This window comes from Rhinopithecus bieti, unplaced genomic scaffold, assembly GCF_001698545.2.
Source record: "Rhinopithecus bieti isolate Rb0 unplaced genomic scaffold, ASM169854v2 scaffold_7888, whole genome shotgun sequence".
Taxonomy (NCBI): Eukaryota; Metazoa; Chordata; class Mammalia; order Primates; family Cercopithecidae; genus Rhinopithecus; species Rhinopithecus bieti.
The window spans coordinates 2,208,056-2,223,544 of NW_016805944.1; the positions used below are offsets into that span (position 1 = coordinate 2,208,056).

A 15,489-nucleotide genomic window follows, 5' to 3' on the forward strand; every position below is an offset into this window, starting at 1 on the left:
AGCTCACTGCAGCCTCCACATGCCCTCACCCCCACCTCAGCCCACCCAAGTAGCTGGGACTTCAGGCACGGGCCACCATGTCTGGGCAATTTTTGTATTTTTTCTGTAGAGACAGGTTTCGCCATGTTGCCCAGGCTGGTCTCGAATTCCTGAGCTCAAGTCATCTACCTGCGTTGGCTTCCCAAAGTGCTGGGATTACAGGTGTGAGGCACCATGCCCAGTCTTTTTTTTTTTTTTTTGGGGGGACGGAGTCTCGCTCTGTTGCCCAGGCTGGATTGCAGTGGCGTGATCTCGGCTCACTGCAAACTCCGCTTCCTGGGTTCATGCCATTCTCCTGCCTCAGCCTCCCGAGTAGCTGGGACTACAGGCGCCTGCCACCACACCCGGCTAATTTTTGTGTGTGTTTTTAGTAGCGACGGGGTTTCACCGTGTTAGTCAGGATGGTCTTGATCTCCTGACCTCGTGATCTGCCCGCCTCGGCTTCCCAAAGTGCTGGGATTACAGGCGTGAGCCACTGCGCCCGGCCTTTCAGTCTTTTATTTTTTAAGATACAGGGTCTTGCTCTATCACCGAGGCTAGAGTGCAGTGACATGATCATAACTTATTGCAGGCTTCAGCTCCTGAGTCAAGTGACCTCCCACCCCAGCCTCCTGAGGACCCGGGACCACAGGCATGCACCACTATGCTTGGCTAATTTTGTTTTATTTTTTTACAGATGGTGTCTCACTTTGATGCTTAGTCTGGTCTCGAACCGCCAGCAACAAGAGCCTTGGCCTTCCAAAGTGCTGGGATTGGCCAGGCTCGGTGGCTCATGCTTGTGATCTTAGCACTTTGGGAGGCCGAGGCAGGCAGATCACTTGAGGTGAGGAGTTCGAGAGCAGCCTGGTCAACATGGTGAAACTCCGTCTCTACTAAAAATACAAAAATTAGCCTGGAGTGGTGGTGCGCACCTGTAATCCCAGCTACTGGAGAGGCTGAGGCTGGAGAATCCCTCGAACCTGGGAGGCAGAGGTTGCAGTGAGCCGAGATCGTGCCTTAGCACTCCAGCCTGGGCGACAGAGTGAGACTCCATCTTTTTTTTTTTTTTTTTTTTTGAGACGGAGTCTGGCTCTGTCGGCCCAGGCTGGAGGTGCGGTGGCCGGATCTCAGCTCACTGCAGGCTCCGCCTCCCAGGTTTTTAGCCTTCTCCTCCTCCGTCTCCCAGTAGCTGGGCAGTACAGGCGCCCGCCTCGTGCACCAGCTAGCTTTTTTGTATTCTTTAGTAGAGGACGGGGTTTCACCGTTTACACAGGATGGTCTCGACTCTCTGCCTTGTGATCCGCCGTGTCTTGGCCTCCCAAAGTGCTGGGATTACAGGCTTGAGCCACCGTGCCCCGCCGAGACTCCATCTTAAACAAAAACAAAAACAAAACAAACTGCTGGGTTATCTTCAGGTTTCTGGAATTCGTGATAAAAAGAGCAATGTATAGCCAATCAATAGCTTATGTTACTTTAATGTAAATTTTTGATAACAATTTAGGATCTGCTTCTTGTCTTTTTTATTAAAATAATTGTGGGCCAGACATGGTGCTCACACCCGTAATCCCAGCACTTTGGGAGGCTGAGGTGCGCGGATCACCTGAGGTTAGGAATTCGAGATCAGCCTGGCCAACATGGTAAAACCTTGTCTCTACTAAAAATACAAAAATTAGCGGGGCGTGGTGGCGGGAGCCTGTAGTTCTAGCTGCTCAGGAGGCTGAGGTAGAAGAATCACTGGAACCTGGGAGGTGGAGGTTGCAGTGACCTGAGATGGAGCCACAGCACTCCAGCCTGGGTGACAGAGTAAGACTCCATCTCAGACAAAAACAAAAACAAAGCAAAGTTCTGGGATTACAGGTGTGAGCCACCCTGCCTGACCCACCCTGTCTGACCAGTGTTACTCTTTATCTTCAGGTTTCTGGAATTTGTGATACAAAGAGCAATGGATAGCCAATCAATAGCTTATGTTATGTTAATATAAATTCTCCATAACAATTTAGGAACTGCACTTTCTTCTTTTATTAAAAACTCGGCCAGGCATGGTGGCTCACGCTTGTAATCCCAGGACTTTGGGAGGCTGAGGAGGGAGGATCCTGAGGTCAACAGATCAAGACCATCCTGGCTAACACAGTGAAATCCTGTCTCTGCTAAAAATCCAAAAAATTAGCTAGGCGTGGTGGCCGGCACCTGTAATCCCAGCTACTCTGGAGGCTGAGGCAGGAGAATGGCTTGAACCCAGGAGGCGGAGTTTGCGGTGAGCCGAGATTGCGTCACTGCACTCCAGCCTCGGTGACAGAGCAAGACTCCGTCTCAAAAAAAACCCAAAACCCAAAAACCAAACAAACAAGCCCAAAAAATGTAGTAGGAGCCTGGGCTCTGATGAGTCTTCACAGAACACAGCGGTCAGAGCCACCATGCGTGGCTGTTTTTTTTTTTTTTTTTTTTTGGTAGAGGGGGGTGGTCTTACTATGTTACCCAGACTGGGCTCCAATTCCTGGGCTCAAGCGATGGATCCCCCTACTCCAGCCTCCAAAAGTGCCGGGATGACAGGTAAGCCACTGTGCCTGGTCCCCGGCTAATGTTTAAAATAAATGCCATACTTTATGGCAGAGAGAAACCCTACCTCCCTACTCCATTTAGATCCCAGTTCCTTTAGGTCTGTCTGTTTCTTTTTTTTTTTTTTTTTTGAGACGGAGTCTTGCTCTGTCGCCCGGGCTGGAGTGCAGTGGCCGGATCTCAGCTCACTGCAAGCTCCGCCTCCCGGGTTTACGCCATTCTCCTGCCTCAGCCTCCGGAGTAGCTGGGACTACAGGCGCCCGCCACCTCGCCCGGCTAGTTTTTTGTATTTTAGTAGAGACGGGGTTTCACCGTGTTAGTCAGGATGGTCTCGATCTCCTGACCTCGTGATCCGCCCGTCTCGGCCTCCCAAAGTGCTGGGATTACAGGCTTGAGCCACCGCGCCCGGCCTAGGTCTGTCTGTTTCACACAGTCATTATGGATAATTTTCTGCCACCCTGACCCCTACCCCATACTCCTCAGTTTTTCCACCCCTCTCCCTTTCCCCGTCTCAGGGCCCATCACTTACTCTTCGTCCTCCTCTGCCCCCTGCAGCGTCTGCTCCTTCCGTTGCTGCCGGCAGATAAGGATGCCCGTGGCGGCCACAGCAGTCGCAATGATGGCGGCGATGATGCCCCCGATGATGCCGCCCGTGGCCCCTGCGCCTGCTGTGTTGGGGGTCTCTGCAAGGAGAGGGACAGTGTGAGGGGGTCTCCAGGAGGAAGCCACAGCTCCTTATTCCAAGCTACCATCCCCACCCCAAGTCATCGCCTGCCTGTCTATGTCCTCTCCCACGGGCGGGGGACATTATTTCATTCAACTCAACCTGCTGAGCATGAGGAAGGAGCGAGGATGTGTGCCCCGCATGGGAGATGACTGGAGAACAAAACATACATACAAAGTGTCTACCTTCATGGAACTTTGATTCTGGTTGGGCAGGGAGGCCAACAGTAAGCAAACCAGTACAATAGTTCACATGCCAGATGGGACTAAGTCACGGGGATACAAAAATACAGAGTGCGGAAGTGATAGGAGGTGCAAGGTGGGGTCCCCAAAGGTAGTGGGAGGGCCTCTACCTTCCTGTGAGGTGACAAATGAGCAAGGACCTGAAAGAGATGCCGGGGATGAGTCATGAGAGTGTCCGGGGGCATCACAGGCAGCACAAACAGCTAGAGGCCCTGAAGGAGGCTTGTAGGGCTTTATGGCTTTTTTTGAGACGGTCTTGCTTTGTCACCCAGGCTAGAGTGCAGTGGCATGATCACTGCCAACTGTAGCCTCAATCTCCCGGGCTCAAGTGATCCTCCCACCTCACCCTCCGGAGTGGCTGGAACTACAGGCATGTGCCGCCAGGCCTAGCTTTTTTTTGTTTGTTTGTTAATTTTTTGTAGAGATGGGGTTTTGCCGTGTTGCCCAGGCTGGTGTTGAACTCCTGGGCTCAAGTGATCCTCCCGCTTTGGCCTCCCAATGTGCTGGGATTATGCCATGCTCGGCCTGGCTTGTGTTGTTTTTAAAGAACAGCATGTAGACCATGTAGCTGGGGCAGAATGAGGCGGGGGAGTGGGGAGATGAGAGGAGACAGGACCGGGGCGGCTAGAAGGCAGAGAATGCGGGGGCAGAATTCTGGGATCCAGAATCACCTCTGGGGACTAGAATCTCCTTCCACTTATCAGGAAAGGGGTTAGAGCCGGGGGCAGTGACTGACGCCTGTAATCCCAGTGCTTTGGGAGGCCAAGGTGCGCGGATTGTTCAAGATCAGCCAGGGTGACGAGCACAAGACCTCATCTCTAGAAAAAATTTAAAAAATTAGCCGGGGGCCGGCCGGGCGTGGTGGCTCACACCTGTAATCCCAGCCTTTTGGGAGGCCGAGGTGGGAGGCTGAGGTCGGGAGTTTGAGACCAGCCTGATCAACATGGAGAAACCCTGCCTCTACTAAAAATACAAAATATTAGCCGGGCGTGCTGGTGCATGCCTGTAAATCCCAGCTACTCAGGAGGCTGAGGCAGGAGAATCGCTTGAATCCAGGAAGTGGAGGTTGCCGTGAGACAAGATTGTGCCATTGCACTCCAGCCTGGACAACAAGAGCGAAACTCCGTCTCAAAAAAAAAATTAGCTGGGGGCCAGGCACAGCGGCTCACACCTGTCATCCCAGCACTTTTGGAGGCTGAAGTGGCAGGATTGATCACTTAAGCCCAGGAGTTTGAGCCCAGTCTGGGTAATATAGGGAGACCACCCCACCTCTTAAAAAAAAAAAAAAAAAGAATGGCTGGGTGCGTTACTCAGAAGGCTGAAACAGGAGAATTGCTTGAACTTGGGAGGTGGAGGGTGTGGTGAGCCGAGATCGCACCACTGCACTCCAGCCTGGGTAACAGAGCAAGATACTGTCTCAAAAACAAAACAAAACAACAAAACAAAACAAAAAAACACAAGACAGGAAAAGGTGTCGAGAAGCCCGTGTGCTCCTGGCCCTCTCCTTCCTTCCTAGCACTTCCTATTTCCATATCTCAAGTCTTCCCTAGTGGAAGTTTTTGGAGCAACTACCTGTTTACTTGCCAGTTTTCACACTAGACCATGCACCCGAGGTCTGGCACACAGTAGGTGTTTGGTGGGTGTGTAAGGACGACCCAGCATGGCACTGAAGGATCCACTGTGTGCCAGGCGGACACAATTCCCCGCCCCTGCCCTCCTGTTGCCCGGGTGGGGTGGGTAGGCGAGTACAGACAATAAACAACCGGGCAAGTACAGACAATAACACGTATGGAAGAGCCCATGGGGGTCACGCATGCATCAGCCTCACTCTGCAGATGAGGAGAAAGCTTCCAGAGGACGCTGGACTATTGGATCTTCACTGCTCCCATTCCACAGCCTGACATCCTCTGGAGGGCTTCAGCGGGTGGGGGAGTGAGAGAGAGACTGCCCCTCGGTCCACACACACACCTTCATCCTAAACGTACTGCTGCTATTCTTGTGGTCATCATGGCAATGCACACCGGAGGACGGGACTGGGTCTGTGCAGGTCATAGCTGCAGCCCCAGCACCGCCTGGCACAGGGCTTGGTGGGGTCTGTGGAGGTCGACGAGGCTGCGTGAGGGCATCACGGGCATGTCCTTACTGGGTCCTTGTGGGGCCGATGTGAACACCCGCCCCGTGTTACAGAGGAGGCACGGAGGCTTGGGAGAGCAGAGGTGACACAGGTAAAAACCTGCCCCTTACTGAGCCTGGGAGTTCAAGGACCCCGTCTGTCTTTGCTTTTCCAGTTGAGCTGGAGGGAGCTGCCGCCACTCCCAGAGAGTCACTGAAAAGTCCCTTGGGGTGATCCCTGGGGGCAAGGATGGAGAAGCAGGTGGGGGAAGCCACAGTGGGAGTGGCCAGAGGTGGGACTTCCCCAGCACCCCCTGCCTGCCCCATGCCCTTAGGGTCCCTAAGAATGGGAGTGGGGAGCAGCCCTCCCCTCCCGAGACCCCCAGCAACCTGTGGGAATTGAGGTCTGAGTCTCCATTGGATCACAGCCCTCTGGCCTCCTATTCTCTCAGGACGCAGGAACCTGACTGAGCCCCTGCTGTCCCCACCCCCACCTGCACCCGAGGGTCCAGGAGTCCAGAGAACTCCGGCCTCCGACCGGTCTGGCCACACCATCCAGAAAGGTAGCCTCTGTCCTGGGACTCAGAAGTCCAAGTGTCCAGGCCTCTGAGCCCACAGTTCAGTGACCTGAGTCCTAGTTCCACGAGCCTTGTGGTTCTCGGCCGTCCAATGCGTCTTTCAAGGATCCAAGTGGTCCGAGCCCCACAGCCTTCCCCAGTCTAACCCCTTCCAGGCTCTCATTCCCCGGGGACGTGGATCGGCTCTTCCCAGCCCTGGGACCTGGGAGTCCCTGTCCCACCCCCTCTTTCCCCACCACCCAAAGAGGGGGTCTGATGTATTACAAGACACCCCCAATGTTTTCCTCCAAGGCATTTATTAACTCCTGAGTGTCACGGGGCCAGGGGCAGGCTGGAGCCAAAACCAAGTCTCTGGGGGTGGGGGTCCTCTCTGGATCCCCACTACTCAGCTCTCCGGGCTCCCCATGCAGCCCTAGAGACGGGGGAAGTCCAGTGTGCCGTTCCACCTCCCTCCAAGTCCCAGGAAAGTGGGAGGCAGTGTTCCACTCCAGTGTTGTCCAGACGAACAAGTCCAACCAGTCTGGAACCCTAGGCCGGCGTGGCCCAGTTGGGGGCGGGAGGGCTGGGCCCGGCTCTGTCTCTGTCTGTGTCCAGGTCACACATAAACTGCCCGCCGTGAGATGAGGGAGCCATCCAGCTGGGACTCCATGTCATCCTCGAGTGCTGGGGGTGGAGGCAACATGAGGCCTTTCTCTGCCTTTTCTTCCTCCTCCTCCTCCTCCTCCTCCTCCTCCTTGCCATCTGGTTCCATGGGACCAGGGACTACTGGTGTCCAGAAGACAGGGTCCCCATTTCCCAACACCTGAGTTTTCGGATCGTAGAATCCCCCGTCGCCGCTGGCTCCTCCTCCTGCTCCTCCAGGGCTCTTCCTCCTCCTCCTCACCCTCAGCAGGATGAAGGCCAAGGACCCCCCAGCCAGAAGTAGCAGCACCAGCAGTGTCCCCCCCACGGCCCCCCACACCAGCGGGCCCATGTCTCGGGGCGAGGCCCTGGGGGTTTCTGAGGAGAGAGAGAAGGAGGGGTGAGAGAGAGAGAGAAAGGGAGACACAAGGTCATGAGGATAGCTCTGGGGAGTGAGGGGGTGGGGGAGACGCAGGATAGGCGGGGAGGGAGGGAGCGGGAGTGACCATAATTAGGGGGTGACTCTAAGCAGAAGAATGGTGGAGGAAGAGGAGTGGGGGGGAGGGGAAGCCCCTCCGCCCTTCACTACAGCCTGAGCACCGCTTTGTACAAGGAGGGGATGCCAACCAGTGGTCCCCAAGCGTTCGCGTTTTGCAAAATTTAAATTGCTAGCCAACCTTTCAAAAATCAGGCGATTTCACTTAAAAATCCAGGTTTCTCTTAGGGGGGAAAAATCAGATCTGGCAACACCAAACTCCCATGTCTGGCAATCGCTGTAGCTGAGTGGAAGCTGGCTATTCGGATGCAGTAGATCTGGCCGCCCGGTCACTGGCCGGGACCCTGGCGCCACCTGACTTCGCAGCCCTCCCTGAATGTGCTGTGGGATCCTCACACAGCTACAAGCTTGGGGGCACACCCCCTGGGGGAGGACAGTTGGATTTCAGTGGGAGGCTGTCTGATCCCAAAGCTCTCTACAGAGGGCCACAGATTCCTGATAATTCTGCCCTCTCGGGTGGCTGGGAGCATTTATTCCAAGTGCCGTGGCTGCCTCCTCTCTGGGCCACTCATCCCCAGCGTGTAAAATGGGGTTCTCACAGACCGGGACAGTAGGACTTCCTTAGTGCTCCCTGCAGGGGTTGAGCCAGGGGGGATGGGAGGGAGGGGGGAGGCGGAGAGAGAGAGGAAGCCATGAAGTGCTGAGGAGGGAAGTGTGAGCAGGGGGATGGGGCTCCTGGGCCCCAAGCCAGGGACAGAAATCAATGTAACCAGAACCTACCCACCTCCACTTCCCCCATCCCTGCATGCAAGGCCTAACTGGGACAGACGGGGGTGGGGGGTTCACCCACACCTGACCCCACCTCTACACCTCTACTCACGGGAGGGGCTGAGACCCAGGAAGGACATCTGTTTCTGTTGTTTTCAAACAGGGGGTCATGACCCAGTGGGCTGTCAAATCAGCTTAGTGACTCACAAATAGCATTAAAAAAAAAGGAGGATACAATCTTTTTGGCGGGGGGGTAGGGTGGTATATACGTCTCTAGCTATACACTGGGTTGAGGAGTGAAACAGATTTTTCTCTGTAATGGAAGTGCTGGTCACTAACTGGACCAGGTTGAGCCTATCTCGGGAGGCTTGTCTCTGTTTCTGGAGGTGGCGTTGGTGTTTTGGAACTCGAAGCTAAGTCTGTTCATGTCTAGGGTTGAAAGTTCTGAATCAGGCTCATGTCTGTAATCCCAGCACTTTGGGAGGCCGAGGCAGAAGGAATGCTTTGAGGCCAGGAGTTCAAGGCCAGTCTGGTCAACATAATGAGACCCTGTCTCTATTAAAAATAAAAAGTTCTCTGAGTCTCCCTAAAGACAGATCTGTCCTGCGGTGCGGCATATGTACCTATGTTCGTGCTGCTGTGGGCTCCATGCTGTGTTTCTGTGACGACTCTGTGTGTGCCTGGATGTGGGTTCGTGGCTCAGAGACCCTCTGAGAGTGACCCCAGGAGCTTTGAGTGTGTCTCCTCTGGCTGTGGCTGTCGGGGCACTCACTGCTTGCGACGGGATTTCTAGTGTGCTTGGAGCACGCACGTTTCTGCAGGCATTATCTGTAGGCACGTGTCTTTGTAATGGTGTTGTCCGCTGGGGGTGGCTCCGTGGCCACCGTCGTGGGGAGGTGGGGGTGTCTTTCCACAGCGCTGAGTCTTTCTCTACTGCGTCTGTGTTCTGCAGGCTCCGACCTTGGAGCCACCTCCTGGGTGTGTGGGCAGGGGATCAGCTTCTCAGATGATCTGGGGTAGAGGTTAGGGGTGTATTTCCAGTTGGGTGTCTGTCTGGGTGGGTGGAGCTGACCCTTCCCTGGGTGTGCTGCTGAGGGCAGGGACTGTGGCTCATTCACCATTGTATTCCTAACCTCAGCGAGAGTGCCTAGCAAACAGGAAACACATATTTGTTGAATGAGAATTTCCCTAACGGACTTTCTGGAGAGTTTCGGAGGAGTTTCGGGGAGTTTCGGGAGAGTTCCCGGGCACAAGCTTCTCCCAGGATGTCTTTTGATTTTCCGTCTGAGTGAGGGATGACATTCCTCTGTGGGCAGCCGTTGCTGTCCCGGATTAGTTTTGCCCCTAGCGTGTCTGTGTGATGTCTCCCTCCGGGGACTCGTGCGCATCCTCGCGCATCAGGCGAGCCCAGAGCGGGACAGCGGTCTCTCTGGGTTTGCTGTATGTGACAGTGTTTCCCATAGGGGTGTCCTATCTCCCTGGCTGTATCTGGATTCCTGAAGAGGGGTCTGTTTTTTCTTGGGTGTCCCTGCAAGGTTGTGTGTGCATTCTAAGATTATGACCCAGTAAAGGAGTCTGCTTCCGTCCCTCCGTGGCTACTCTGTCTGCATGACAGGACAGCCCCTGTGTGGGAGTCTGTCCTCACACCTTCGGTCATGTTTCTGGGGGGCCTGCACATTGCGTGTTTGCACAGGTGTGCTGCATGGACCATTGCCCTCAGGTGTTTGTAAGCGTGTCTCTTTCTGGCCAGATGCAGTGGCTCATGCCTGTAATCCCAGCACTTCCGGAGGCCAAGGCGGGTAGATCACCGGAGGTCAGCAGTTCGAGACCAGCCTGACCAATATGGTGAAACCCTGTCTCTACCAAAAATACAAAACTTAGCTGGGCTTGATGGTGAGTGCATGTAGTCCCAGCTACTCAGGAGGCTGAAGCAGGATAATTGCTTGAACCCGGGAGGCGGAGGTTGCGGTGAGCTGAGATTACGCCACTGCACTTCAGCCTGGGTGACAGAGCAAGACTCCATCACAAAAAAAACAAAAAAAGAAAAAGGCCCTTTCCAGTTGTCACAGTTGTCATCTGGCTTCGTTCAGTCTGTCTTGGCCAGTGCCACTGTCCTCCTGGGTGTGTGTCTTGGTGACAATGGGTTTGAGTGTGCAGGGTTACTATCCAGGTGAGTGTCTGGAATCTGATGCATCTCTGCAACAGAATTTCCCAGCACAGGGAGTGTCTGTGGCTGTGGGTCCTGCCAGCTGTGGCTTTGACAGGAGGGGTCTCTGGCCCCAGCTCCGGGGCCCATGGGTCTCTCTGTCCCAGGGAGCATGGCTCTGTTAACAGTCCCGGCCTCCCTCTAGGTGTGTGGCTCCGCAGCTGTGAGTTTGACCCAGTTTCCATCACTGGGTGATGGTCTGGCTTCGCGCTTTTCCTCTTTGGCTCCGTGCCTTGGGGCTGGATCGTGTTTCTAGGGGTGGGAGCTCTTGGTTTCTGTCTCTCTGAGGTTTGCGTGCCTGATTCTAGGTGTGCGTCTTTCTCAGGAGCTGGAGCCTAGGGCAGCTTCCTTGGGTCTCTTCGTGAGGATCCTAGCCAGGCCTCTACTTTCTAGGAACCCTGAGCAAAGTCCTCAACCCCCAACTCTGCTGCCTTCACTTATCCTGACACCCCAAATTCAGACCTCAGTCTGAGGCCATGAGGGGAAGGCCAACCCTCATCTCCCCTCAGCCAGGCGGGTCTGCATCCCTCCCAGGCCGGCGGCGCAGCCTCCCCCAGTGCAGTCCCCAAATCCTGAAGGGCGGAACTCTGGGGGAGCAGACCCAGGTCTCCACACACGGCCCCCAAGACCCACTCACCTCGGACAAAGATGACCTGCTCAGCACGGCCCATGCCCACGGCATTGGTGACTGTGCAGACGAAGGTGGTATTGAACAGACTGTCCACCGCGTGGATGACCAGCTGGGAGCCCTGGGCTACTGCAGAGGTTGGGAAGATGCCTGAGGTCCTGGAGGGGTGTGGGGTCAGGTGAGAGGGATACCAAGGTCGAGAGGGGAGCACAGGTCTCATCCCTGAAGATACACCCACCAGGAGCCAAGCTGCAGGGACCTAAGTACTCCTGGAGACCCCAAATTGCCGAAATGCAAGCTCCCTTCATCCTGGAGGACTTAGGAGTTTAGGCCCAGCCCCTCCTTCCTCAGACCCAGGAGTCCAGGACCCCAGCCCTTCCTCTCTCAGACACTGGAGTCCAAGCTCCCAGCCCCTGCTCCCTCGGACCCAGGAGTCCAGGTCCCAGCCCCTCCTCCCTCAGACCCAGGAGTCCAGGCCCCAGCCCCTCCTCCCTCAGACCCAGGAGTCCAGGCCCTCATCCCTCCTCCCTTAGACCCAGGAGTCCAGGCCCCAGCCTCTCCTCCCTCAGACCCAGGAGTCCAGGCCCCAGCCTCTCCTCCCTCAGACCCAGGAGTCCAGGCCCCCATCCCTCCTCCCTCAGACCCAGGAGTCCAGGCCCCAGCCTCTCCTCCCTCAGACCCAGGAGTCCAGGCCCCCATCCCTCCTCCCTCAGACCCAGGAGTCCAGGCCCCAGCCCCGCCTCCCTCAGACCCAGGGTTCTGAGGCCACATGACTCACGTGCTCCAGTCATAGCCTGTGGGCTCTGGGTTGCTGCGGACGTTACAGCTCAGGGTGGCATCAGTACGGCCGAGGTACCAGTTGTCATCATAGCCGGAGATGGACACTTCAGGAGGGTCTGCGGGAAATGTGGGGACTGGATCAGCAAGGAAGAGAATCCCAGAGTGGGTGAAAAGGTTAGCAGATGGACAGGAATGCTAAAGAAACGGGGCGGGTTGGCAGGAGGTACAGCAGTCAAAACCATCTGGGGCAAATCAGTCCAGGTTGTGTATGCTGATGTCGGTGTAGACACTGTTCAGGGAAACCACTGTGGATAATTTTGTGGGAGTTATTGTTCAGTGCTGGCAGTGCCTGAGGGAGCCACTACAAATAATGTGTGTGTGTGTGTGTGTGTGACAGGATGTTGCTCTGTTGCCCAGGATGGAGAGCAGTGGGGTGATCTTGGCTTGCTGCAACTTCTGCGTCCTGGGCTCAAGCCATCCTCCCGCCTCAGCCTCCCAAGTGGTTGGGATTACAGGCATGTACCAACAATTCCAGCTAATTTTGGTATTTTTAGCAGAGACAGGGTTTCACTATGTTGCCCAGGCTGGTGCCAAACTCTTGACCTCAAGTGATCCGCCTGCCTTGGCCTCCCAAAGTGCTGGGATTACAGGTGTGAGCCAACACATCCGGCCTGTGTCCGTGTTTCTGACATGCAAGGAGGATGACAAGACAGGGTTTGGGCAACCAGTGTAGGTCCCGGGAAGAAACTGGCACAGACGAGGCTCAGGGGAGCTGGTATACTTATGGGCGCATGTGATGCATGTTGTCTGGGAGAACCGGTATAGACTTGGCTTAGGGAATCTGTGTAAGTGGAGGCATTGCCTGGGGAGCTAGTGTAGACAACGTTGAGTTGGAGTATGTGGTCATTTTGGACAGTGGTGGAAGAGGTGGTTAAGCCAGTATTTGAGGGATTCTGTGTGAAGAGTGCCAGGGTGGCCTCTCTGGGTAATATTACAAGGTGTAAGTATAGGCAGTTTCTGGAAGAGCTAGCAAAAATCCCAGTGGGAGGTGTCAGGATCAACAGGGCCCAGGGGGTGGGGGCAATGTAAATAATATCAGGGATCAGGGGTCGGTGTAGGGACTCTGGGAGACACGGTATAGACGGTGCTTAGGGAAGTCAAGGCAGAAGTATGGGAAGGTGTGGAGATGATGTTAGGTTGGGCAGTGTAGACATGTAGACATGGCCCAGCATGATTGACCCGGACGGTCCAGGGGCAGTGTCAACTGGGGTCCATGGGAGCCAGAAAAGACACTGTTGGGGGCAGCTCTTTGCTGGTAAACCAACTCTCTGGGGAATAAAGGAAGCCCCCATTTTTAGGGTTTGCCAATTTCCTGGGTGTAAATATTCCCCAAGGTAGATTTCTAGCTACTGAGAAGGCTTCATTGGATGTGGAATTGGAAAGAAATGTGTCAAACTGGCTCTTGCAAGCCCATCCCAGTTTACCACAGACTAGGCATGGCATGGCATGAACCCAGTAAAGCCAGTGTAGACAATGAGGGGGAAGTATGTAGATTTGCCCATGGGAGCCAGTGTAGACAATAGCAGGAAGGCTGTGCAGAATTTGGCTTCAGGGAACCCATGCAGACAACATTCAGAGACAATGTAGACAGTGCTTTAGAGAAGCCAGTGCAGGCAGTTTTGATGGGGGAGGGGTCACCCCGATGCACTCACAGCGTACAGACAGGGTCACAGGTATCAGGGCTGGCTCCTCGAAGCTCTCATGCTCCACTTTGCAGGTGACCATGACACCATCTGCTCGGCCCGAGGGCACCAAGGTGAAGCGGCTGGTGACGGTGACAGTGCCGGCCAGGGTCCCTGACACCTGGGTCTCTTTGGCTTCCCAGTCGAGGGACGAGAGCCAGGAGATCCGGGCAGGTGGGCGGCCCTCTTTGGAGATGCAGCGGGCGACTGGCACGGGGTCCTGACTGAATGTGACCTCCTGGGCCTCAGCGTGGTTCTGGGGCTTGGCTGGGGAGAGGATGAGAGGGGGTGCATCACTCCTCACCTGCAGTCATTCAACCAACACTCAGCAGAGGAGCAGGGTGGCTAGGCCCTAACCGCTGGGGTTCCAATCCGAGCTCTGCTGCTTATTAGTGGCCTGGCTTGGGGTAAGTGGTTTTGCAACTCTGTAGCTGTCTCTTCTTTTGTAAAATGGGGATAACGAAAGTACCCACCCCGAGGATTGTTGTGTGAATTAAATACTACACTAATAGGTAAATGGCTTAGGGTACTGTCTGGCCCGCACTGCCCTATCCAAGCGTTGCCCATTTTATTTTACTTTATTTTTTAGAGACAGGGGCCCGCTCTGTCACCTGGGCTTGCGTGCAGTGGCGTGATCATAGCTTGCTGCAGCCTCCACCCCCTAGGCTCAAATGATCCTCCCTCCTTGGCCTCCAGAGTAGCCAGGACCACAGGCATGCACCACCATGCCCAGCTAATTTTAATTTTTTTTTTTTTTTTTTTTGTAGAGATGAGTTCTTGCTATGTTGCCCAGGCAGATCTCAAGCTCCTGAGCACAAGCCATCTTCCCACCTTGGCCCCCCAAAGCTCTGAGGTTACAGGTGCCTGGCCTGGCCATTTAGGTATACTGTCTCTTCACCTTGCCAGAGATGCAGAGACAGGGTCCAAAAGCCTGGAGGAGGCTGAGATTTTAAAAAAAGCTGGTCAGGCATGGTGGTTCATACCTGCAATCCCAGCACTTTAGGAGGCTGAGGAGGGTGGATCACTTGAGGCCAGGAGTTTAACACCAGCCTGGCCAACATGGTGAAACCTCGTCTCTACTAAAAATGCAAAAATTAGCCAGGCATGGTGGCATGCATCTGTAATCCCAGCTACTCAGGAGGCTGAGGCATAAGAATTGCTTGAACCCAGGAGGCGGAGGTTGCAGTGGCCCAAGATCATGCCACTACACTCCAGCCTGGGTGACAGAGCGAGACTCTGTCTCAGAAAAAAAAAAAAAAAAAAAAAGCCAAGGCTGAGTAACCGAGTAATGTGGTTCAAAGGTCCAGCTGAAAAGGCCCCCTGTTCCTTTTCCTGTAGTCATCATTAGATGATTGTATGACCGGAAGTGTGATAAAGACAGAAAATTTTCAAAGTCGGTCCTTTTTTTTAATACCCTTTCCACCTTATCCTCTTGGAAAACATGGGGAAAAAAAAAAATCACAAAAACAAACCTCCAGGAAGAATAGCAGCTCATGCTTATGCTGTGTGTCCCCCACCCAGACTCACATGTTCCGTTGCTTTCTGGACCTGGGTATCCACCTCTGAACTTCTCAACACAGTCTGACTCTCCCCTTCTTGCCAGCTCTCCCTTCCCACCGCCTTCCCCCCTGACCATCGTGGAGCATCCAACAAGCCTCCCCACGTCCTCCTGGCCGCCCTCCAAGCTGTTAGAATAGTGACTCAGGGCCCAAACCCAGCATTTCCCCATGGCCACCTCCCCTGGCCACTCCATGTGCTCCCCACCCACACCCTCCTCAGTCTCTGCTCCCACCCACTTTGGGGTTTTGGTTGGTGATTTTGTGCCTGGATTGCTTTGGCTTCCTTCTCCAGACCCCACTCCAAGCCCCTCTTCCTTAAGGGCACTTTGCTGACCGCCAACTCTGACCAACCATCCATCTCTCAGTGGCTCACACATTATGAAGACAGAGGCTTTGGCTGCTTTGTTCCTTACTTCTGCCCCAGTGTGTATATAGAAGATTTTTTTTTTTTTTTTTTTT

General features: G+C 54.6%; 1 protein-coding gene across 1 annotated transcript in view; it reads right to left on the minus strand.

Annotated features, from left to right (window-relative positions):
- NECTIN2 (nectin cell adhesion molecule 2) overlaps window positions 1-15,489 on the minus strand; it is a 56,558-nt gene that overhangs the window by 3,874 nt on the left and 37,195 nt on the right. The window contains exons 3-6 of the mRNA XM_017874283.1: window positions 13,442-13,738; window positions 11,728-11,845; window positions 10,959-11,107; window positions 3,104-3,257 (exon numbers count right to left, since the gene is read on the minus strand). Of these exons, the coding sequence (XP_017729772.1) occupies window positions 3,104-3,257; window positions 10,959-11,107; window positions 11,728-11,845; window positions 13,442-13,738 (718 nt within the window). The remainder of the gene's footprint in view (window positions 1-3,103; window positions 3,258-10,958; window positions 11,108-11,727; window positions 11,846-13,441; window positions 13,739-15,489) is intronic.